Below are 25,085 nucleotides of genomic sequence, written 5' to 3' on the forward strand. Positions count from 1 at the left end.
AATTTTGCATATACTAAATAGGTAATGAATTACACTAACTGGAGATCTTGTTCAGTTTGAAAGCATTTCTACAGGCTCAAGAAGCATACCAGAATCACCACAGCAGTGAGAACAGGCCAATCTTCCACTGTCTCATGGTCAGACATTAGCTGCGAGGCTCTTCCTCCCGGGACAAGGCAAGCCCCGCAGGCGCGCTGTGCCGGGGAGGCAGGCAGGGGGCGAGGGGCTGCGCTGCCAAGGCTGAGACCCCTCCGCCCTGCTCTACTTCTGCATTTTCAAGTTTGGAAGCCCTCCTCCCTGCGAAGCTGTCACAGCGCACAGACCCCATCCAGAAGGGCCAGGACCTGGCCGGCACAGGCGCGGATCTCTGCCGGGGCCTGGCCTGTCTCACTGAGTGGGAAGGACGCCTCCCCCCATGACAGACAGGTCCTGTTCCAGCAGACACTCCGGCTTTGATGCCGCCACCAAACGAGACACGTTCGCATTGAGAGCTCTTTATTGAGACACCCGAGGCTGGCCACTCCCGTCGAGAGCACCCCGGAAGAAAAGCACGAAGCCTCCGTGGCTGGCACGACAGTTCTCAACAGAGTGCAAACCCAAGAAAGCTTATCCCCCCTCTAGGAGCAAAGGCACAGAAGTCACCTGAGGCCGCAGCGGCCAAACCCAGCACTCAGCCAAGGACGCGTGACGGACGCGACGGCGGCGACCAGGAGATGCCAAGTCCTCCCGCCGCGGTCATCATAACGACGACGCTGAGACCCACAAGAACGAGGGGCCTGACCGTCCTGCAAGGGCAGCGCGGACCCAGCTCCCCTCGAGGCTGGAGAACGCTCCTCCTCATCACCTCGGGCAGGGCGGGGCGGCTCCTGAGCTCGCACCCGCTTTCAGGCTTTGGAAGAAATACACTTGACAGTTCAGAGGCGGCTCTGGGCCGGGTTTCCAACACCAGGGGAAGCGAGCAGCTCGGCGGGCCGGCCCTCACCGGGGCGGCTCGGCTGCGGCAGGGTCACAGCCTGGGGTGGCGTCCGGGGCGTCGGCCTCGGCCTCCGCGCCCTCCCGGTCCTCTGGCTGCTGAGGGTCGGCCGCGTTCTCGCTGGTGAGGATGAGCCCCTCCTTCTTCTTCTCCCCCAGCACCTCCAGCCCCATCATGCGGAGGTAATGGAGCCGCTCGTTCTTGGGCACAAAAGTTCGAATGGAGGCCTTTCCCCGCCACCCGCACAGCACGATGGGGCACTGAAGGGCGCCGGGTCGCCTGCGGAGGAGAGGAGCAGGTAAGCGAGGAGCGCGCTCACCGCCGGGTCCACACCACGGACGGGCGTGCGCCAAAGACCCCCCCCACACTGCTGGGGCGATCCCGGCATGGGGGTGTGTGTGAGACCTTCCCAGCAGCGGGCAGCCCGGGGCCCTGCGGAGGGCGGGGCCCGGGGCACTGGGGAGGGCGGGGCCCGAGCGGCCCGGGGCTCTGCGGAGGGCGGGGCCTGGGGCTCTGCGGAGGGCGGGGCCCGGGCGGCCCGGGGCTCTGCGGAGGGCGGGGCCTGGGGCACTGGGGAGGGCGGGGTCTGAGGCTCTGCGGAGGGCGGGGCCTGGGGCTCTGCGGAGGGCGGGGCCTGGGGCTCTGCAGAGGGCGGGGCCTGGGCGGCCAGGGCTCTGCGGAGGGCGGGGCCTGGGGCACTGGGGAGGGCGGGGTCTGGGGCTCTGCGGAGGGCGGGGCCTGGGGCACTGGGGAGGGCGGGGCCCGGGCGCATGTGTCGCTCTCCGGGCCCACTGTGGGATCTCTCCCGACTTTCCACTCCGCGGGCAGCACGCTCCAGAGCAAACGCGTGCAAAGCCAGTTCCCACTTGCAGTGCGGTCCTCCCGGCTCGCACGCTCGCACACCCCACGGGCTGGCCGGGAATCCCTTTTGCACAGGGTGAGAACGCCTCTGGGCAGCGTCCACCTCCAGGCATACTTGCGGGAATGAGTTCCTTCCTCCCTCAAGGCCCAGGTCGGGGAGGCCAGCAGCTCAGCTTGACACCCCACGCCATCACCCCCACACACCCCAACGGGGCGTCTGCGGGACACTACCAAGCTCCCACCTCTGGCAGTTAGTTGCATCCGCCCCCCGGCTGGCCTGTTTGTTCTTCTCAACCACCTGAGTCCCCCACCCCCCTCCCGCGCACACCGGCACCGCGAGAGCCCACACGCAGGGCTCCGTCTGCTCCAGCCGCCATGGCCGCCACGGCCCCCGCCGCGCTCTGCGCTCGCACACTACCATGGCGGTGCTGGCAGTGCCACCTGGCCCCAGCCCAGCCCCGGGCCCCACCGCACTCCCTCCTTTCACAAAGAGGCAGGCGAGCAGCTCGAGGTGAGGCCTGGCCCTGCCCCTGGCTGGCTGAGGAGCCCCGGGCAAGCGACCTAACTCGGTCCTGGTGGCCAGCACGGCAGGGACCGCCCGTTCCAGGAAACGCTCCTCTGCAACTCAAGCAGCCCTGTGAGCGCAGGCAGAGCGCTGGGCCTGTGGCCCCGCAGACCGGAGCGCCTGCCCTCCGCCTCGGCTCAACATGCCACGCACGTGGAACAGAGCACACGCACGCGCATGCACGCACACACCAGCTGCATCAGCAGAGGGCCAGAAAGCAAGAGCTGCACATCTTCTACGCAAATCCAAGTCTATCTGCCTGAAGTGACTGCTCTATGAAAAGTGCTTTTGTAATCACGTCCAACAACATGTGAGCTGCAGAGTTTCCACGAGCCCACTGTGAGTGGAACATTGCTCAGAGGCTCTGAGGTCAGGGAGGTTTCCCACACCCAACCACCTGCTCACCCACAAGGGCAGGACCCAACACCGCAAGTGGCAAGGCGTGACAACTTACGCAGAATCCGGTTCGTATTTCAGCACGACACTTCCCTTGGCTGGAAGAGAAAGGAACAATCTGTCAGGTGTTTCAGCTGGTGGCACAGGGCTGGCACACACTGTGCTGTTTACAATAAGGAGAACAGACGTGTTGCTTTGTCTCGGGAACGAGGCGAGAGCCCAGGCGCTGAGCGCCGACCCTGGGAAGGGCCCGAGGCCAACACCGCGCGGAGGACCTGCCCCGCTCCACAGCCCGTCCCCACTCCACGCTGTCCACAGGACCGCAGAGGCGGCGGCCGGGCACAAGCTACTGGAGAACCCTCCAAACCCAGCACGAAATAAGCAGAGCCTCCAGCCTCCCAGACAGCCCTAAAACGCTAAGTCAGAGTTATCAAAAAGCGGCTCACATCCACAATCCTAGCTGCCCAGGAGGCTTCGACCCGAGGATCTCAGTCTACGGCCGGCCTGGGCACGAGTCCCGTGAGACTCTCTTCTCCCATAAACTATTCAGACACAGCCTGAAATGGTGCTGTGCCTCAAGTGGCTGAGTACTAGTTTTGAGCACGAAGAGGCCTGGGGCCAATGCCAAAGCCCTGAGTTCAAGTCCCAGGACTGGCAAAAAAAAACTCAACAAGTTATCAAAAGAATTCTATAATCTCTAAGTCAAGATTAAGTAAAAAGAGGGCTGGGGATATGGCCTAGTGGCAAGAGTGCCTGCCTCGTATACATGAAGCCCTAGGTTCGATTCCCCAGCACGACATAGATAGAAAATGGCCAGAAGTGGCGCTGTGGCTCAAGTGGCAGAGTGCTAGCCTTGAGCAAAAGGAAGCCAGGGACAGTGCTCAGCCCCTGAGTCCAATGCCCAGGACTGGCAAAAAAAAAAGATTAAGTAAAAAGGCAAGTATAAATAGGCCCTTATCCTAGTCCTTAAATCTAATCTCTCCTTCAAATGGTGCTTCTTGCACAAGGAGACACTAAACTCAAGAGGCTTGTGGGTTTTTTGCCCTCCGCAGGCTACCAGAGAGTAAGAGAATTGACTACAATGGCAAGGCTTGATTGGGCAGCTTCCATCAAACAGAGCCAGACTCATGGAATAACCGGCTATAAAGATGAATATGAGCGAAAACCAAAGACCAAACTACAACAGCTCAGCAAAATTATTTGTATAGCATGGAACAAAACATCCTCACCAGAGACCTAAAGACGAAATTTATGACGCATAAAACCAACGGCGCACCAGAGCTTCTGGTGGAACGGTGTCTGTCCACCACTCTAACCCAGCAGGCTGAAAGCCCCGGGCATCCTACCTGGGCCTGCACAGCGAGACTGTGCCGTGCCCCCCAGTCTCCCCGGGGAGGGCACCGGGGGCTCGGGGCCAGCGTCGCAGAGGAAGCCTCCAACGGGGCCGGCCATCCCCCCGACGCTCAAGAGGCGTCCACAGAGCTCTCTGGTGTAACTGACTAAAGCCCCACACAGCCGCCCCTCGGTCCCCACTGGGCCTGGACGCAAGGACATGCACACCGCACACCCTTCGTGCAGGAGAGCATGGCACAGACACGGAGTTCCCCCTCACGTCTAGATCGCCGCGTAAACAGTGGCGACACCGCGCTTTCGCAAGTACTGTCAGAGGAGTCATTCTTTCCTTGAACATTAATCCACGCTTGGCTGGATCTAAGAACGTGGAACATACCGATACGGAGCGACTAATAGCACTGAAATATGTTATGTCAGAAAAACACCTCCAAAAGCAGACACACCTGCATGCCAGTTATGTCTTCAGGCAGTTCAAACTACTTACCCAGGTCCTTGGCTTGACTGTATGTCTCACTGCTGAGTTTTCTAAAAAAGGGATTTTCCTGGGTCAACAAGATCTTGACATCTTCCATGGATATATTTATAATTCTTGAATTAATGAACGGATACAGTGTGTATATTCCCTGTGAGAATGGGAGGGTCACTGGGATGTCCTCCCCCCCCCCAGAGGCACCCCCCCCACTGCTCTCCTGGTGGGTGGTCCCTCCAACAGCCCAGCCCTGGACAAGCCCCCAGAGGAGAGGCACACCCCTAGGAGCTCAGCAGCCTGCGAAGATGCAACAGCTGGCACAGCCTGCAGACCACAGCTGGAGGGAGACCCCCCCCCCCGCCGCTTCCTCGTAACCCACACCCAGGCATCCCAAGCCTTTTACCTCCTGTGCCAACCGGAAGGCACAGTCAAACTCTTCGCCACTGTTATTTCGACACCACACCTTTATCCCCGTGTTAATAACCTGCAAGCAGGAAAAGAACAAGAAACACACGGTCAGGATAATCACCGGAACAAGCCCTGCTGTGCTGCCGGGGGCAGGCTGGGCTGGGCTGGACAGCACGGGGGAGAAAGCAGAATGGCCACCGCACCGCAAGACCCGACCCCCGGGTGCAAACGGCAGGCGTGTGCTGCTGGGACCAGAACCACTCACCAAGACAAGGAACTGCCATGTCACGTGGCCCTGACAAGCCCAGGAGGGGACAGTGACCAAGGCGGGCCGGGTGCTGTCAGGAACGCACATGGGAACCGGCAGACCGTGAGGCCCAGCCAACAGGCGAGGGGCAAGGCAGGGGCCGCGCCGGGGAGCGAATGGAAAGGGCTGGAAAGCAGTAAGTGTGCAGACAACGACGCCTGCAAGGACAGGCCTCGAAGCGCCGGCCCGGCCACCACCAGGGCTCCTCCGGCACAGGCCTGGCCACGGGAAGGCAGGGCGGCGGTGGCGGAAGGCCCCTACGGGGCGGGCGCGCACGCCTGCGCAGACGGAGCGGGGCTGGTGCCTACCTTCATCTTCTCACTGTTGTTCAGCAGCACGTTGCGCAGCTCCTTGGAAACCATGTAGAGCTGCCTCTTCTTCCCTTCTGTGGTTCGAGTTAGCAGATTCATCCTTGGGAAGGAAGGATCCAGAGCATAGAACTTCCTGCCAAAGGAAGCAGCGGGATGCTTCAGTTCCAGGGCCAGCTCTCCCCTTCAGAGCCCCGCGTCGACGCCGGCAGGTGCTCCAGGGGATCGGCCTGCCAGACCTTACCCAACCCCATCCCCGGGACAGGAGACACCTGCAGCCCTCACGGGACTTTCACAACAACAACAGCACCCCCCACCCCCACCCAGAAGGCAATGGAGCAGCCGCCTCTCATTGTTGCGGTGCTTCACGCCTACAGCCCTGGCTCGTCAGGAGGCTGAGCTCTGGAGGCTCATGACTCAAAGCCTGCCAGAGTAGAAATATTCCAGATTCCATTTCCAAAATAACCAGCAAAAAGGCACAGCTGGAGACGTGGCTCAAGCAGCAGAGAACCAGCCTAGCAAAAGGCCCTGAGATCAAAGTACTGGAGGAGGAGAAGGAAAAGAAAGCTGCACAGAGCTACACATCAGTCAAAAATAAACAGTTGTATGTACATTGTACGTTTCTTTCTCTACACTACATTTCTAACAGAGGCTGAATTAATCCTTACTCGATAGGTGGAAATAATGGGTCATCTTCAGGAATAAATACAAACGGGTCTTCTTTAAATCCAAATAGCTTCATTTTCTTTGATGGAGGAGGGCTGAAATGGGAGGATTAGAATGCAGTAATCTGGTTAAAGGTCCACACACAAAGGACCCCTTCCCCCCCCACTCTGGGACGGGGCTCTCTAGGGCCCCTGCACAAAATGCAAATGTGGACGCTTCGACCCTGCACTCGGCACAGCAAGCAACCCACCCCTCACACTACCCCGTGTGTGCCAGGTGCCATTTAACTCAGCCCGGCCCTGAGACCCTGGGTCGCCTTACCCACACACGCCATCTTTCTTATTCTCATTCTCGGAGCTCACGGCTGTCCCCGTGGTTTCTGTGTCACCAGATCCAGCCACCGCCTGATCCTGCAGCTCACAGGGGTCGGTGAGGCTTTCCTCGGTGGGGGTGACGGGGCTCGACTGTGAGGTTTCTCTGGTTTCTGCAGATCTGCCCTGCACCTGGCAAAGAGGAGGAGGAGTAATTCACTCTCTGCTGCCGGTCCAATACCAAAACCTCCACATCCACAAAATCAGCTATACTTCCCTATAGCAATGGACAAGACAACAACAAAATGTTTTTGTCAGAAAGTATCACTTTAAATCTATTTGCTCTTGAAACAAACTGTGGGCAGTTTCATGAACCAACAAAACGCATGGCCCTCTCTATTAAGCATTTAAAAATGCTTAATGTGCATTTGCTGTAAGAGACAACGGGAGACACAGGCATCAAACGCCAGCCCCACACGTCCAAACCAAACCAAACATCTAAGAGGTGGGGAGGTAAGAAAGAGAGGAGAAAACGGTTCCTAGGAAAGAATAAGCTGCTACATTTGGTTAATGTAGAACTTACACCTGGCTCAAAATATTTTATTGATATTAAAAATCTACCTACACTACACAAGGGCCTTGCGATCTGAAAACTCTGCATCCTTTCTAACAGATGACAACAAGGTTAGAGCAATGCTTCCCCATAAAGGGCAACAGCAGAGAAGGTCTCAGAGTCCGAGTCCAGATCACTTGGTGTGCCGGCACCGCCTCCCGGAACACCCCACATCCTAGACAAGGGGAGGGATGTGTGTGCACCCTGCTTTCGATTCCAGCCTCCTCAGCTCAAATGGGCCTTACAGCTAGTGGTCACATGAAAGGCATTCTACCCATGTGGGTCTGCGCGGCCTAAATTCTAGCTGGGAGTTTACCTGCCTCCTGGTTGACTTCACCGGTTGACTTCACCGGTTGACTTCACTAGTGAAGCACAGGCTACACCTGTGCACAGGGCCGTGCACTAAACCCACAGCCCAGGGAGAAATGGACCAAACAGCCGACCACGTGACAGCACGGTGCGCTGTGCTGACAACACACCGTGGGAGAACTGAAGAAGCTGCAGGCCACCCCCAGGGGGAGGAACGGGACATGTCCAGGCATCACCGGGTGGGAGTCCCGAGTGGAACCCAAACCTCTGCCGGGCAGCCCGCGAGCCACGGGCTGGCTGTGGGCACTGAACACGAAACAGGCCACTAGTGCAAAGGTCGGATTCCACCTTGTGAAAAGCAGCTACTGGGAAGGTGGCACGGCTGGGTCAGAGTGCAGACTCGCTTGTGAGAGAGCAGTCGGTTCAACTGCAGCAGTAAACAAATCATATAGCTCATGAAATGCAGGGTTTATTGCTAAAACACAGCACGAATGCTGGGCACTACTGGCTCACATCCATACTCATGGCTGCTCAAGAGGCTGAGATGAGAAGATCACAACTCAAAGCCAGCCCAGCAGGGAAGTGCTGGAGACTCCCATCTCCAATTAACCACCAAAAGAGCTCCAAGTGGGGCTGTGGCGCAAATGGTGGGAGTGCTAGCTGCAAGTAAAAAAGTTGAAGGACAGCACCAAGGCTTTGTGTTCAAGCCCTAAGACAGAGGAACAGGGACAGAAAAGGACAGACAGACACAGACACAGACACACACACACAACTGATGACCACCAAACTTTTGCATATACTATGTTAAATATAATAGTAAAGTTAGCGCCACTTCTTTAACTGAAGCCACTGGACACGGCAGCTTATCCACATGGCTGGTATTCTATTTCTCTTAGAAGCACAGTACTTAGCACTCAAGCTTTATTCCAAGCAGCTGGAACCAGCTAGAGTTAGACCAGATGTACAAACAAGGCATCCATAAGTGGTGTAGATAGTCACAGCTATTTGGGAAGCTGAGGAAAGTGATTCAAAGCCAGGCCATGCAGAAAGTGAGCAAGCTTCTCTATCTCAGCTAACAAGCCTGATGTTGTGGTGTGTGCCTATCACTGCAGTGACACGGTCGGCATAGGCACAAGGATAGAATTCAGAAGTCAGCCCTGGGCAAACATCTGGATAGTAACCTACAGCGCCAAAGGGCTATAGGCATGTCTCCACTGGCAGAGCCAGAGAACAGGACTCAGAATTCAAACCCCGTGTCACCAAAGGAATCCCAAGTATGATTTGCAGACTCAGAGTGAGGCCCTGTCTAACCTACCACACAAACTACGAAGTTCAACTGGAAATGAAGGATCCCTATCTTCACCAGACGGAAGCAAGACATAAAGTTAACCAAGACAAGCTGCTCCGACAAGATGCTCAGGCCTTGAGGAAACGTTGCCTACCTGCTTACCCAAGGCTAATGTCACGTGCCCAAGCACGATTCTTCAAGAAATACAGGCTTCTCATATGGGTTCTAAGACACCGTCTGTCCTGACAGGCTGATTCATGAAGTAACGGTGTTGACAGAGACGCAGGCAGACCTAAGTGGGGCTGTGAGTCTGCATGTCGTGGCCCCTCGCCAAGGGAACCAGTGGGCAGTGGGCAGGCCTTACGAACAGGTCCTTCCAGGACCTGGTGGCCTATGGCACGGACAGGAGCCCCCACACCCAGTCTCGGAGCAGTTTTGTAGAAGGGTGGGCACTACAGATTGGACTCAGGACCTTGAGCTTTACCACTTGGGCCATACTTCCAGTCCCACAGCCGTTTTAATGTCTTTTCCTCTGCTGTTCAATGGCTGGATTAAGAAGTGGGCAGAATGCATTCCCCCAACACTGAGGCAAAGGTGTGCTTTTGAGAACCTTGAAATGTAGATGAGATACCCCTTCACTCAGGCCTAGCCCTTCCTTCTCAACTCCCCAAGCCCCTCCTTGTTGCTTCTGTACGTCTTCCATGGAAGTTTAGTTTGTCTCAAATGTACAAAAAGATCAACTGTTCTGTTATATTTGGGGGGGGGGGGGAGCCATTACCTTTGGTTGCCGTTTATTCCATGGCATTGAAGCTTTCTTGACCAATACTGCCACAAAGAACCCTCCAGTATTCTGATGATGGGGTAATATTCTAAGGCTGGATGCAAAGAAGATAAGAAAGGAGATGAGAGGAGATAAAAAAGAACAGGGTAAATGTACACAATTACACTGTATGCACCACAGAAATGGAGTGAAACCCAATCTGTACAATTAACGTACACAAAATTACATGAAAACATGAAGTTCATGTTTCCAAAGTTCCCCCACTTATAAACATGCCCCTCACTAACAGGCAGCAAGGGTATCTTGGCTGCTAGAAAGGAGGGCCCCACATCTGGGGCTGGCTACAGACACTGGGCCGACCATCCCCCTTTCCCAAGCCCTTCTGTTCCCACACACTGACCACCGCTCTAGGTGCATGGCCTGCAACTTCTCTGGATCCTTCGGCGGGAACATGGTAGGTCGGATTTGGGTGTGACGACTGTGGGGGACCTCGTCCCAGTCGGCAAACCACTGCCCGTCTCTCGTCATGACCTACAAACGAGAGCGAGGCTGCCACCGGCTCAGCATACCAAGGGGGCCAGGGGGTCCCCAACCACCAAGGGCAGGGCAGGACGTCGTCGAAAAGAAAGCCGCAAACCGGCTTCAAAAACAACCAAGCTGAAATACTGCCATCCCAAAATCCACAACAGCAGTTACAAAGGAACGTTTTTCACTCTTGATTTAAAAAAAAAAAAAGGCTCAATCAAGAGTGTTCAGTTTAAAACAGTAAATTGTCTCCCCAGCCCCCAGAAACGAAAGCAGAGCACTGTGCTGATGGGGAAGCCAAGGGCAGGGCAGGTGACTTCCCAAGAGGAAAGCAGGTGGAACCAAGCACGCCAGCTGTCCCCACATGTCATCTGCAGGCCAACTCGGAGCTGCACAACCTCACCAAGCACCGATTCCTGCTACCCAAACACCAGTGCTTTCTAGGTCTCCTGGCTCATTGACTGAAACTTGCGTCCTGGGAACAGGACTACCTTCCACTGAGTGACTCCAGGCATCCACTTCAGTCCTGGTAACTCCCCAGACACGTCCGCAAGCTCGAGAGCACCTACACAGAAACAGAAACAAGAGGAAAAGTGCCCCTGCACACAACGCACACAAAGGCTCACACAGTATGATTCCATTCGTAGCCCATGTCCAGGTAAGGCAAACTCGTGGACCCAAAGTGGGTCAGTGGCAGCTTGGGGCTGCAGTGGGACAGGAAGTGAATGCTAATGGGCACAAAGAACCTTCCCGCGGCGGGCGAAATGTCTAAAGCCTGGGCTATGGTGAAGTCATCAACTTGGTGCTGACTAAAAATCACGTAACTGAACACTTCACCGGGAACCAACGGGGCGCTATGTAGATCAGAGCGCAATAAAGGCAGCACAGAGCCTCAACTAGGACGCGAGTGGGCGCGACTCCTGCCTGCGCAACAGCCCAGGCTACACTGCAGCAGCTACGACTCCCGGCGCACAGCCTGGCTTTTGCTCTAGACGCATCTGTCAGCTGACCTTTGTATCTAAGAAGCTCCAGAAAGTATGCTAGAACTTTCCATCAGGACACCGTGACCACCGCTCTGAACACACTGCGGGCCCAAGGGCCTACAAGCGACACCACAGGCAGACAGCTGCGGCAAGCCAGCTACACCCGGGCATCCTGAAGTCTAAGACGAGTCCCAGCACTCACTCGGAAATGCAGAGAGGAGCAAGCCAGCGAGGAAGAGCACCAAGAAGCCACAATGAGGAGAGCGGGGTCCGGTCGGGCCGGAGGAGGGTGCACCTCCCGGGGCTGGGCAGCCTTCTCAGCAGCTCAGCCCCACTGGGCTTCCCTTTCCCCTGGCTCTTGTTTACTCCCGCTTCACACCGCTGAACTGTGTGTGAGACTGTGGTCACTCACCACCTCCCCAGAATCTCAGAATCCTTCTCCCCTCCTATTGCCAAGAGATTGCCACAGATAAAGAAGAGCTGGGACTCTCTCGGCTCACAGGTGGAATCCTCTTGCCTAGACTAAGTCCTTCTCCCCTGGAGCCAAGAACCTGACTCTACCCAACAGCCAGGCAAAGGCAGGTTTGTCCTAAATGAGGACAGTCCTCTATGTAATAAGAAGTGGGAAGGAACTAGGCAGACATGAAATGTACCTCAAAGGTGTGAGAGAAAAGAATGCCAACCACGAATGGGCACAAACCACGAATGAAGGCAGGCTCAATGGTGATGAGAACCTTCCTACATGGCAAGGACCCAGCTTTTGGTCCCAGCCACAAGCATCGAACAGGGGGATAATCACATAGACTGCTTACGCAACAAGAGACTAGGCACACGGTGACAAACAGCATCCATAAATTTTCTATGTCGTTCATGCACAACCAGGCCTGGCCTCTCATTCCAGGTCAGGAAAACTGCCTACCCAGAGCCAGAGAGACCTGTCTCTGTGTTTGATATTACTACATTATACCAAAACTCATTAGGAATCCACTGAGCTATTGTTTTTTGAGGGAGATGGAGAACGCTTATATTTGCATATATTGAATTGAATACAGTACAGGGGTTTGTCCTATTTCCATACATGTACACTGCACTTTTCTCTTCTTCATTTGGTTTGGCTTTGTTTAGTGACACTGGGATTTGAACTTAGGGCACTTTGCATTTGTTAGGCAGGTGCTCTATCATTTGGTGACATGACACAATCCTAGCCCTTTTTCCTCTAGTTTTTTTTTCCCCCCAAAAGGCTTCATGCCTTTGCCCAGATTGGCCAACACTGTGAACCTTCCACCTCCGCTTCCCACACAGAAAGAAAGCATTGTAGCTGTTTGCCATCGTGAGCAGCTTCTGAACTCTGTCTGACAAACTACGACAGCACGAACCGGGAGGAGGCTGTGCTAAGTACAAGCTAATAATCACCCAAGGTCACCACACATGCGTAGTTGTAAGTCCCGTAGACAGGACTGAGGGTGGTCCTGAGCGCTCAGGGAGACTTTTTAGTAATAAAATCCCAGTGGAATACAACAGCTCAAAAGCTATGTAGGTACGTTCATATAAGACTACTGTCGACATATGGTCCAATGTCGACATTACGTTTAAAGCCCTAGGTGAATTTTCTTGGGCGTAGGCCACGTGGCTACTGTCTATGTTCTTGGTACATTGTATATTGTATATATGTCTACCTGACCCAGGGAAGGGAAAGAAAAACAGGGCGTAAGATATCACAAGAAATGTACACACTGCCCTACTATGTAACTGTACCCTTTTTGCCCAACACCTTGTCAAAAAATTTAATTAATAAGTAAATTGCAAAAATAATAATAATAATATCAGTTTCAAGTTTGCAAAATATTCTGGCAATGTATAATGGTTGTACAACAACATAAATCAAGCTACTACTGTTAACAAGTGCCGCAGATGATAAACACTGCTTTGCATATCCTGCCACAACTCCCAAGCCTCCACACTCCGGAGGATTCACAACACAGGGCGGCCCCAGTGCAGGAGGCTGCTGCTAAGCAGGCCTCCTCGTGTGGGAGACGCACGCGCACAGGCACGGGGTCTGGGGCTCACCTTCGCTCTTCTCCAGCAAGGACGCGATGACCGCTTCATCCTCGACGGGGTTCAGGGAGCACGTGGAGTACACCATCCTCCCCCCTTCGGCCAGCTGCTCGGCACCTCGCGTGGCAATCCGCAGCTGTAAGCTAAGGGGGACCCCGGGTTACCGCAGACTGGACGCGCCCCCAGAGCACACGGGCTATGTATGACACACCCGTCCACTGTGCCACACGCAGAGTAACAAAAGCCTTTCAGAGCTGCACGTGGGGCTAAGGCATAGCTATGCAAGCTGTTCTGTACTGACAAAGGGCATCCGCTCATCCTTCCGATACACCCACAAGCAAAGCACAAACCTGGGTGCGTGAGTGCAACTCGCCACAGGAATTCCTCTACTAAAAACCTCCAGATGTGTATAAACGCGCTTTTTCCACAGAAAATGTGTATCTACATTCTAGAACTTACCTGTGCCCTCACTTCACCAGAGTAAGAAAAAGTTAATAAAATCTGCTAATGCTCGCTGTGGCTGGATTATCCGGAATTAGATGTTTACAAATATGTGACCTGTCACGTTAAGGAGAAACAGACTACAAAATTCTCTACACAGGATAATTTCGGTTGTTCCTGACAGATACTTAAAAATACCCTGCGTGGGAAAATCTCACACTATACCCAACGTTAACAAAAATCATCTCAATGATTTTATTTTCCTCTTTTTAATCATCTTCCAAATTTTGAGTATTTTTCTTATCATAAAAGAACCATACAAAGCCAGGTGCTAGTGCCTCATGCCTGTCATCCTAGCTACTCATGAAGCTGAGATCTGAGGATCACAGTTCAAAGCCAGCCCAGGCATGAAAATCTATGAGACCCTTATCTCCAATTTACCACCAGAAAACTGGAAGTGGCACTGTGGCTCCAAGTGGTAGAACACTAGCCTTGAGCAAAAGAGCTCACTAACAGTGCCCAGGTCCTGAGTTCAAGTTCAAACCTCAAAACCAAGGAACCAAAAAAAAAAAAAAAAAAACCATACAAGAAAATGAAAATTTTAAGTAAATTAAAAGGTCAAACAATGAAGAACTTTAGGAAAAAATGCCAAGTAAAAACTCGGAGATGGTAATGATCACTTCGTGGAAGTGTGTGTTTCCAAAGCCACCGGAACTGTTAGGGCGGCACTTAGAATGGACATGCACACGGACGGGTGTGCACGAGTTCTGACACGTAAGCCAACGACCGGGCCCCATTCCCAACTGCCGCCCCGGCACTCAGCTGGAGGCGGGCACCTGGGGCGCTCGCCCGGCCACACGCGCGTGTGCACGCGCACACCTGGGTGGCCTGCTTGCTCCCGGTGGGCCCAGCCGCCCCCACTCACCCGTGCAGCTGCAGGCTGTTGAGGGGGCTCCACTTCTTCCACACGTCGATGTTCTTCCTCATGGTGCCATCGCCGCTGACAAGAAGGTAGGCACGGATCAGCTTGCCATTTTGCACAGGTAAATAATTCAAGTGTGACAGACAGGTCACACACAAGGCGAACGGCACTACAAGCATTACTAGAAATGACAACCTGAAAACAACCTAAGTCATCATCAACAAACTCCCTATTTCAGTCTTCAGGACATACTTTTAAAACACGGATTTTTAATTACACTTACTTCAACTCTGAATTCAAAAGAAAAGGATCTGAACAGGAAACTATTCAGTTGTAAAAAAAAATTACTTTCTTCTATGTTGGAGAAATAGTAATGAGTACACAGTATCCTTAGGACTGAGGTACTCTGCATTTCTTCAGATTCCTTAGAGGCATGCATACGACAGAGATCTAAGCAAGGAGATCCAAGTACAAACAGGAAATAGCTGTTTCATATGTAGGTCATACCTATTCCCTGAAGATAATCTTATTTTCACTGCGCCCTGCCATTAAGACTTTAGGGTGGAATTTTCTACTTGCAGCATCAGGTCGTAATTCAGAAAGTTCCAGACTGTGGAGCACTTCCCACTCGGCCTATACTGGAACAAACTAACGTGTACATCTGGGACTGAGTACCTTGAAGAACGCTAATGAGAAATTTGGGTCGTTCAAGATCCTTTAATCATAATTACATGAATAATAAATTACTATTCAAAGGTTTGTAGACAGCAAATTCAATTAAGCAACTTCATTCCATTATCAGTGTTTTTCTGTAATCAAAAACGTTTCTGACTTTCCATCATTTCCTAAGAAATTATTTTCACTTTCATTACTAGACATGATTCCTATGTACACCTTTTACAATATAGACTAACTATGCCCAACCTAATTTACTCAATTTTTCTAGGGTTTATTCCTGTCTTGGCTGACTTTCTGTCACGTTTCACCTCTGATGGTCTACTGACATGTGCTGTAGTAGGAGGGTCTACAAGGACAGGACTGTCCTATGGCCCTAACCGCAAGCTGGTGGTTTGTAAACTGGAAAATGCATCATAACTCCAGGATTCTTCTTACAACCAACTACTTGTAAGATTGCTTTATTCTCAGAATATAAGATACATGTTTTATTTCTTATCAAAAGAACACAAAAGTCTTTCCACCCTAGAGAAAAAAATTACCCGAGGCTAAATTAGCTAACTATAACCTAAAAAAATAAAATAGCACGTGACTAATATAGTATTTGACTCAGAATGGAGTTACACTCTACCACGTTGCCAAGTATTTTAAGGGGGTCTATTTAAAACTTTTTTACTCAATTCTACACTTGTTTTGAGCAGCATTTCTCGGGTTACGATAATTCAGTGCTACTCAGTGGTAGCAGCTACAATGTTCAGTTTCTGCCAGTAGCTTTGCGTCTTCACAACAGTACTGACAGCATCTGTGGCCATGCCTGAGCTCTGGTCTCCGCACACCCACGCCTCTCAAGTGCCAACTCCCGGGGCTCGCACGCCTCTCTGCACAGGGGCCTGCCCTCATGCGGTCCTCCTTGTTGGAGAGTTATTCAGTCATGCTATGGGATGCACTTTATACATCAACTCTACCTATCATTTGCTACTTAAAGTCTGAGGTGCATGAACATACTTTCTCCAAAGTCTTAGCTTGTAAATTTCTAACATTACTAAATACATTTAGCACAAAAATTCAATTTGATTATGCATTACCGTATGACATTTTTTCCCCTCTACGTATTGGAAGAGAAGGTGCAAAATGGTCGTAGACAGAACCCTCCAGTGTGGCAGTGGTGGTGAGTCCACACTCCTCCTGTGTGCTTTCTACCTGTCTCAGGACTAGTGCTGCTGACTGACGCCCTGAGCCCGCCCGCCTCTGGGCTCAGGCTCAGGACGTCTCTCTACACTGTGGCCAGAGAGCCACAGCCGAGTGTGGCTGTTTCACCTACATTTGGTCTCTCTACACTGTGGCCAGAGCCACCGCCGAGTGTGCCCGTTTCACCTACATTTGATCTCCTGGTGGATGGGGGGCTTGCTGGCCTCTGAGTAATCTGAGTACCTGCAAGGGACGTCACATAGGATCCGGTCGTAGAAGAGAATCTCTCTCCTCCCGTCCGTGTCCACCGTGAGTCTAGGGATGCTGGACGCGTCGTGGTTCACCACCATGATGCAGGGGCTGCTTAACCTTTTGGCCTGATGAACGAGCAGGTAGCAGCGCTTGTTGTCCACATCATTAGCGATCACAAACCCCTCTGGGAATACAAAATTGCTATGTCAGGTGTGATGTGCACAAGTCAAGCCACTTCCTGAAATACCTAACCTCTGGGTCAGCAGGGGAGAGGCAGTGATCCACCAAACGAAGGGAAGTGGTCCCCAAGGGGAGACAGGCAGCTCTGTGTGGATTCTAGGGACACCAAAACGGAATACCCCAAGATGCATTAACCATTAGCCATCTTGTACCAATTATTTTGTTAATGATTTCTTTCCTATGATTCACCTTTTAGTGACATAGGTGAGTGAGGAGAACAAGGTGTAACAAACAACACAATCACCTGACACGTGTTACAGTCCTTCAACTATGTGAGGGTTCCTGGGTGACGATTAATCACCTGACCACACCCACTGGCCCTGGTCACTCTGCTCTGCTCCCCACACTAAGAACAACCAGAAGGAACTTCACGAGGCGCTGCCTCTGCTCGCTTCTGATTCTTCCCACACCCCCACAAAAAGGCAACTATACCTAGCAACATTTACAATCAGGATGCAAAACATAAACATCTGAAGGAGAGAAGCTGCTCCTGTGGGCGTGTGCAGACTCCTCATTACTAATCTGGAGAAAACAATTAAAAATATCGAATACTCTTATTGGCAAAAGCATCACCTCTGGATAATGTAAGAATACACCACTTAAAATAACCCTTAAAACAGAACTGAGGCTGTTGGCTCTAAGGAAGCACGGCGTCTGTAGCAAACACTAAGGATGGTATCTGTCTTTCCCTTGGGAGAACTCCTGGAAAGGGGCAAAGGCAGCGACTGGGGAGAAGGCTCTCTGCGAGCTCCCGAGGGGAGTGGCACACCTCCTGCTTCGAGAAAGAGGTCGAACACTGCCCAGAACTGGCTTGGTCTGAAGTCTGTTTGGACACATGACAAACAAGCAAAGAAAAAAAGGAAAGAAAAAACCCTACCACTTGATTTTATAGAAACAAATTCTAAAGTAAAGGTTTTCCCCCCCAAATAGGAATGAATGTGTTTGCTCAAGAATTCTAGGTTCTACTGGGCAAAAACTGCCTGGCTCTATCGACCTTCAACAAGAAGAAAGCCCAGGACTACCCCGGCTGTGGTAGTGTTCAAGATCGCTCCCTGCCTGCCAAAGAATACCTGGGAAGGGGACACTCATGTCTGCATGCAGCATCTCAATGAGCTGTGTGGTCTTCGATCCAGGTGCTGCACACATATCTAAGATCTAGACGAAACAAAACAAGTTATGTTAAAAAAAAGAAAGTAATATTCTAGATTTAATTTAAAATAATTTTTAGTCATATGAGTATGTTGATTTCTAGTCCAGGACCTAAATATACACTTTCGCAGGGCATGGCTCTGTTAACCTGTCATATGCCGTAATACCTAATGTCAGGCCCACCCCTCAGGATGGTAAGAGTACTAGGGGCTGGGAACAGAATGGCACCAGAAGTCAGGGACAGCTCACATCACACATGGCTGTGAATGATCATTAGAGAGCAATGCACAAAGGCAGGGCACATTCCCACTCAGCTCTGTCAGCTCTGGAGCCTTGGGCCGGTTACTCTGCATCTCTCTGCTTCATTTTCCCCTTTGGGAAAAACAGAGTGCCGGTATCTGCTCCTTAGCCCGCATATAACAAGCTCTGATTTTCAACGGCATTTGGCCCATGAAGATCACTGAGGATGAACTGTATAATGAACGAAGTGACCAACCCTGAAGGAGGAGAAAAGTTAAGGCAACTACAAAATTTCAATGGGACAAAAGTACAAAAGAGAACCGAAAGCACCCTACAGACCGTTCTTTATCCAGAGTGGAAAAAGGTTTTGTTTCGCTAGACTGGCAGAGCCCGCTCCCCGGCGGCTACCTTATGATGCGGCCGGACATCAAGCAGCAGTGGTGGGATCATGCTGACAGCCTCCTGACGACTGATGTTTCCCTTAGGGGCAAAAGAGCAGCAATGAGAAGAATGGTGGAGAACTTCAATCTCAGGCAGCACAACAGAGGCCACAGGAAAAAATACCACATTCTTATACAAAAGGATCGACACTCTCACAAAGAACTGCTTTTTACAATAGTAGGCAAATGGATGATATCTAAAGGCAACCATGAAGAACAGCCCTCACACCTAAACCAACCATTAGAATGGTACAAGTTCAGGCAGAATACTGAAATATTATGTCCAACTCCTCTTAAGCACAGGGCTGGAGGAACATCTCTCAAAGGGGATCTGCTGCCCAGCGCCGGTGGCTCACGCCTGTCATCCTAGCTACTCAGGAGGCTGAGACCTGGGGATCATAGTTCAAAGTCAACCAGGGTCGGAAAGTCCGTGAGACTCTTATCTCCAACTAGCCACTAGAAAGCTGGAAGTGGTGCTGCAGCTCACAAATGGTAGAGCGCTAGCCTTGAGCTGAAGAGCTCAGGGACAGTGCCCAGACCCAGCGTTCAAGCCCTGGGACCAACTTAAAAACACCTTAGGCAGCAGGGAGCACCAGAGCAGAGCAGTCAGAAGGCCAGTAACCAGAAACAAGAGCTGGTGCGCACACTCAGAGGGGCCTTTCCTATGCTATATGCCAGATGTACCTATGGCTCCCAATGATTAGTATGATGGATGCCTTGTCTGCAGCCTGAAGAATACGAACAATCCAAAGATGCCTACTTACAGATTCTGTCTCGCTGACCAGGAACTGATGAAACTTCTCCAACTGTGGAGACTTTCTCAAGATTTTCCGACTTAAATTTGTGTGCCAGGCAAGTTCTTCAGGATACCTGACCAAAAAGAAAGAGCAACACTCACAGAGTGTAGACAATGAAGTGCTCCCTTGATACAAACTTATTGCTTCTACAGATCACATGTCAAGTGAAACACCTACTTTCCTTCTTGTTCATTGCCATACTGCTCTCAAATGCACACTGACCGGTGTCCCTGCCTTGGAGGAGTGTTCTAACCAGACCACTGGCCAATAAAAAGCAGGCAAGCCGGGGATATTGAACAAAATACATGCCTGATGTTACCATAAAACCATGATGATGGTGAGGAAAGAGTGGAGAGTCCTCTGCTCCTTGCTACAGTGGAGGGGTCAGCAGAAGAGAGACATAATCAGGACGGTCTACTTCACATAGCACCTCAAGATCAAAAGGCCTCAAGATCAAAAACAACAGAGCAGATAACTGACACTCTGCACATCTGGGATTGTTTTATGGCAATATGGCAGTTGTTGAACTCGGGCTAGGCAGGTACTTCCCAGGTAGGCCTTCTACCACTTAAGCCACACACCCAAGCTTTTCTGCTTCTGTCATTTTTCTAGTAAAGAATATCACTCTGATAACTGTTGAATCCCAGGCTGCGATCCTATTTATGCTTCCCATGTAACTGCAATGACAGGTACACACCACACTCAGCTTTTCTGGCTGAGATACAATTTCAAAAACTGTTTCTCCTGGCTGACCTTGAACAGTTCCTCCCAATCTCTGCCTCTGAGTAGCTACAATTACAGGCACGAGCCAATACTCCCAGCTGGACAAGTATTTTTTCATGTGTGTTTTGTTGTTTCCAAACAAACCTGATCAATAATGCACTTGCAAGGTTTACATTAAGAAAAAAATGCGGGGGCTGGGGATATGGCCTAGTGGCAAGAGTGCTTGCCTCTTATACCTGAAGCCCTGGGTTCGATTCCCCAGCACCACATATATAGAAAATGGCCAGAAGTGTTGCTGTGGCTCAAGTGGCAGAGTGCTAGCCTTGAGCAAGAAGAAGCCAGAGACAGTGCTCAGGCCCTGAGTCCAAGGCCCAGGACTGGCAAAAAAAAAAAATGCGGAAAAAGGCCAACGTATAATTTGAACCATTACTTATGCAGATTAAGAATGTTTCTGTGAGGGGCTGGGGATATGGCCTAGTGGCAAGAGTGCTTGCCTCGTATACAGGAGGCCCTGGGTTCGATTCCCCAGCACCACATATACAGAAAATGGCCAGAAGTGGCGCTGTGGCTCAAGTGGCAGAGTGTTAGCCTTGAGCAAAAAGAAGCCAGGGACAGTACTCAGGCCCTGAGTCCAAGGCCCAGGACTGGCCAGAGGAAAAAAAAAAAAAAAGAATGTTTCTGTGAATATGTGAACTTTATCTACAAATGAGATCACTGACTGGGAAAGGTGTGAGGGGCCACTGCATAAGCTAGGGCACTGAACTGTCCTCAGTGATGCATGGAAACCCGAGGTCTGCTAAAAGAGAATTGGAATGCCATTCTCTGATTCTCAGAAGGCTGAGAATGGCCAGGAAAGATCTATTGCTCCAAGCATTACAAAGACCATAGATTCCATGTAGGTGTGAGTTAACCTGCATCCAAACTTCCCTAGACCTTGGAGCCAGGCAGGAGCCTATTAAAATTGTTGTGGGGCTAGCCTTCACCTCCTTTATGGGAAGTCACCAGTCCTAGGATTGTTCCCCACTCTGGTCTTGGGAAACTTCAAAGAGATTGCTACCTTGCATTCTGCACTTACTCCCGTTTGATGATCAATAAAAGCCCTGTTCATGGGATGTGAGGCACAGTTCTGCAGTCCAATCTCCATCATCGCCTGGAGACAAGGTGGGAGGTTTGCAGCAGTGACGGACTCTGCCTGGCTTACCATCATGAACTCAGTTCAACAACACAGGGTCATCAAGGGGGCCACACATCCAACTGCCGCCAGAGTGACAGCCTTGAAAACCAGATTGGGCCCTCTAGAAACACAAACTGGAAGCTTCCAGTACTCACTGGAGAGACACTCGGGGTTTAAGAATTTAAAACACTACTCAAGAATCATAGTATATGGTCCTATGAAATTTACTATCTTCCCAACTATGAAAATCATGCTGGATGAATCCATCCCCAGCCATCCTTGCAAACAAGCTTGGTTCCCTCTTCCATGTTTAGCTTGTTTCAAACATTTGAAGCCAAAATAAAATATAGTATTTATTAGGCAATTTTTAAAAGAACCTAGGGTGCCAATGGTTCACACCCGTCATCCTAGTTACTTGAGTAGCTGAGGTCTGATGATCAAAGTTCAAAACCAGCCCAGGCAAGAAAAGTCCATGAGACTCTTATCTCTAATTAACCAGCACAAAGCTAGAAGTGGAGGTGTGGCTCGAGTGGTACAGCACCAGCCTTGAATTAAAAAGTAAAAAGCTAAGCAAAAGCCCAAGACTCTGGTTTCAAGCCCCAATAGTGGCAGGAAGTAAGTAAATCAAAAGCCTAGATGTTCTTTTGGCTTCATTAGAGGTAGTATTTCTGAACTGCTTTCCAAAATTCTATCCCACTGTTCACCAAAGGTTTAAGAAGAGTATTTATTTCTGCATTCTGAACAATACAGAAAAACACCAGAAGATTTAAAGAGTTTCTGCTTTACTTGCTGTGAGATTTATAGACATCCAACAAATAACAAGCAAATGTGATTTAACATTTACAGAATAACTGTCAAGAAAATGTCGTTGAGGGCTGGGAATGTGGCCTAGTGGCAAGCGCGCTCGCCTCGTATGCATGGAGCCCTGGGTTCGATTCCTCAGCACCACATATATATAGAAAAGGCCAGAAGTGGCGCTGGGGCTCAAGTGGTAGAGTGGTAGCCTTGAGCAAAAATAAAAGAAGCCAGGGACAGTGCTCAGGCCCTGAGTTCAAGCCCCAGGACTGGCCAAAAAAAAAAAAAGAAAGAAAGAAAATGTCGTTGAAAATAGAAGAAAAACAAATATTAGAATTCCACATGATCCAGTTTTTGTTCAAACACTCTATGTATGTGTCAGAAAACTAAACCAAAAGCGGAGTCTGAGATGCTGGCTATTGGCAGACAGTGGCCACTCCAGAGCACCTTTATGTCTCCACATGACATAACAAGCTGTTAAGTCTCAATAAGGGCTCACCAAGACAAGAACAGAACTACAGCTTGCAGAGAACAGTTAAAAAAAAAAAACACCCCCCATTGATTATGAATAGAGGGCTTACGGAGCAAGTTTGAGGCCCTGAGTTAACCCAGTATGGACAAGTTTCACAGAAGACACCTAGATGTAGCCCAATACAGATGCATAATGAAACCACCTCCTGCTGGCCCAAGTGTCCTCAGGCCCTTCCCTAAGCTATCACCACGCTTCCAGACACACGTCCTAAGGAGTGAGGTTTCCAACAAAGCTCAATGCAGCAAATCCGGGTAAAACTGTGATGAATGACAGTCTAACTCCAACAATGCCCAAGTGTCAGAACCACCTGTCACATTTGCAAACCAGGAACTCAGGTTTTAGAAAAGTTGGGTCCCACAAAGATCACTTTCTGTCAGCAAGACCACACAAACCACAGTAACGGGAAGACATCCTGCTCCACCACTGTCACTATGACAGACTGGCAATTCATGCTCACCAACAGCAACCTGATGCTCAATCCATTTTCCTGCAGTGGTTCTTTCCAGTTCTTAAAATTAAACAATGTAGCCCGTAAGAAAGTGTGCACACCAGCATATTCTCATTCTCTCTCTCTCATTTCGCATTTTCTCTTCTACCCCAGAAATGCAGTCTGTGACAATATCTGGCTTTGATCTTGCCTGCACACTAATTTTATTCTGACCATTCAGCATTCATTCAAAAGGCACATTCTATACACATCTGTGACATGGACCCTGAAAACCCAATGTCCAGCGAAAGAAAAGCAAGCAAAGCTACATTCTTCATGGTTACAATGTCTACAATCACTTCAGTGAATTAGACAACTTTTTAAGTTGTCTAAAACTTGAAAGACACAACCATTCACCTGTCAAAAGCCGCCAGAAAGCACCTGTTCTGTTCACATCATGTAGGAAACATTTAGGATTTGTTTTCCTTTCATGAGATTTCTCAGTAACTCAAAGTCATTTTGAAGTATGAAGCAGAAACAACTTACTTTAGCAACGTTTACAGATTAACCCGGGGCTAAGGTACCTCCATGTTTGTATGGAATAACTCCAGGCATTTCCTAATAAAGCCTGGATGCAAGGTTCACCTTCACACAGTAGAGAACCTAGATAGAGGACATGCCTGAACACGTAGGGGAAAAAAGGGCTAACTCCCGCTGGCAACACACAGTAAAATCCCAAAGAAATGGCCGAGGCGATGAAGGATTACAGTACCTACCAACTTAAGGGCTGTGGAACTTCCACTTTCTGACCGTCCACCTCCAGGTCCTCCAATTCCTTAAAATACTTGTTCTTCAGACAGTGGAGAATTTCTTTTGCGTGGCTGTTGAAAAACAAGTTGAGTTTCCCACTGCTCTTAAAAAAAAAAAAAGATAAAAATGCACAGCATCTTCTCCAAGTCTGCAAATGCTTTTTCGTTTGTCTGTCATTCCTGAGGCTTGAACTCGGGTCCTAAGGCACTGTCTCCGGGCCTCCTTTGCTCAAGGCTAGCAACCTGCCACCACTTGAGCCACGGGGCCAACTTCCGGCCTTTCCAATTCACCTGGTACTGAGCAATGGAACCCGGGGCCTCGTGCGTGCCAGGCAAGCCCTCTACCGCAAACCCACAGTCCACATCCTGCAAAGGCTTTGATTAATTGAAGCCAAGCTCTTTGGACACTGCCTCGTGAGAGTCCTTTGGGGATCCCGTTGAGCACCCCGAAAGGACCCGGGAAAGGCGGCATTAACCCCTTCGCTCCCCGAGGTGCCCGCAGCCTCGTGGTTCATTCACTCACCGGCGGCCCCGGCAACGCCTCGCCGCGGTGGGAGCCGGGGGGCCGAGCCCTGGGCTCACCCCAGGCCCGGGGGCGCCCGGACCCCGCCCGAGGCTTCTTCCCGAGCACCCCCCCCCCGACCCTCCACCCCGCACCTTTTGTAGCCGGTGATTCTCAGCGTGGCCGGGAGCGGCTCGCGCAGCGCGGCCATGAACTGCTCCCACTCGCCGTCGGGCACGATCCCCAGCTCCCGGTAGTAGCGCTCGAACAGCGGGTTCTCCTTGACGATCTCGGGGTAGCCGCCTTCCCAGCCCTACGAGGAGAGAAGCGTCAGCCCGCGGTGGGGGGGGGGGGGGTGGCGCCCGGCCTCGTGGTGCCCCGCGCGCCCCACGCGCCCCGGCCCCTACCGCGTCGCCGCGCTTCCCGCCGCCCTCGGCGCCGCCGTCCTCCGCGTCCCCCGGCCCCCGCCGCGGCGGAGCCTGCCGCCGCGCCCGCGCCCGCCGCCCCATGCCCCACGAGGCCGCGCTCGCCGCCCGCAGAAGCCGGCCCGCCACCGCCGCGACGCCCGCAGCACTTCCGCCCGGGGCCCTAAGACCCGCCCCCCCCCG

The 25,085-nt window shown here is 51.4% G+C and overlaps 1 protein-coding gene across 1 annotated transcript; it reads right to left on the minus strand.

Moving 5' to 3' along the window:
• Positions 1 to 482: 482 nt before the first annotated feature.
• On the minus strand, positions 483 to 25,010 carry Nsun2 (NOP2/Sun RNA methyltransferase 2). The gene is made up of 19 exons (XM_048368344.1): positions 24,885 to 25,010; positions 24,633 to 24,790; positions 23,943 to 24,047; positions 19,483 to 19,588; positions 18,687 to 18,758; positions 17,960 to 18,044; positions 16,641 to 16,833; positions 14,538 to 14,612; positions 13,184 to 13,314; positions 10,625 to 10,698; positions 10,009 to 10,139; positions 9,606 to 9,702; positions 6,628 to 6,809; positions 6,309 to 6,401; positions 5,641 to 5,776; positions 5,021 to 5,101; positions 4,633 to 4,771; positions 2,854 to 2,893; positions 483 to 1,252 (listed from the first exon to the last, which is right to left on the minus strand). Exons 1-19 carry the CDS (start codon positions 24,984 to 24,986, stop codon positions 979 to 981), a joined length of 2,274 nt encoding a protein of 757 aa, XP_048224301.1. The 5' UTR covers positions 24,987 to 25,010; the 3' UTR covers positions 483 to 978.
• Positions 25,011 to 25,085: the final 75 nt, after the last annotated feature.

The sequence above is a fragment of the Perognathus longimembris genome, chromosome 19 (assembly GCF_023159225.1).
Source record: "Perognathus longimembris pacificus isolate PPM17 chromosome 19, ASM2315922v1, whole genome shotgun sequence".
Taxonomy (NCBI): Eukaryota; Metazoa; Chordata; class Mammalia; order Rodentia; family Heteromyidae; genus Perognathus; species Perognathus longimembris.

What these genes read in the sequence shown, in the direction of transcription:
- Nsun2 (XM_048368344.1), bottom strand. Translation starts at nt 24,986, where the DNA reads ATGGGGCGGCGGGCGCGGGCGCGGCGGCAGGCTCCGCCGCGGCGGGGG. An exon ending in AACAGCCTGCAGCTGCACGG is followed by an intron (nt 13,315 to 14,537) that starts GTGAGTGGGGGC and finishes GGTCCCCCTTAG; the next exon opens with CTTACAGCTGCGGATTGCCA. An exon ending in CCTTCCGGTTGGCACAGGAG is followed by an intron (nt 4,772 to 5,020) that starts GTAAAAGGCTTG and finishes CCATTCTCACAG; the next exon opens with GGAATATACACACTGTATCC.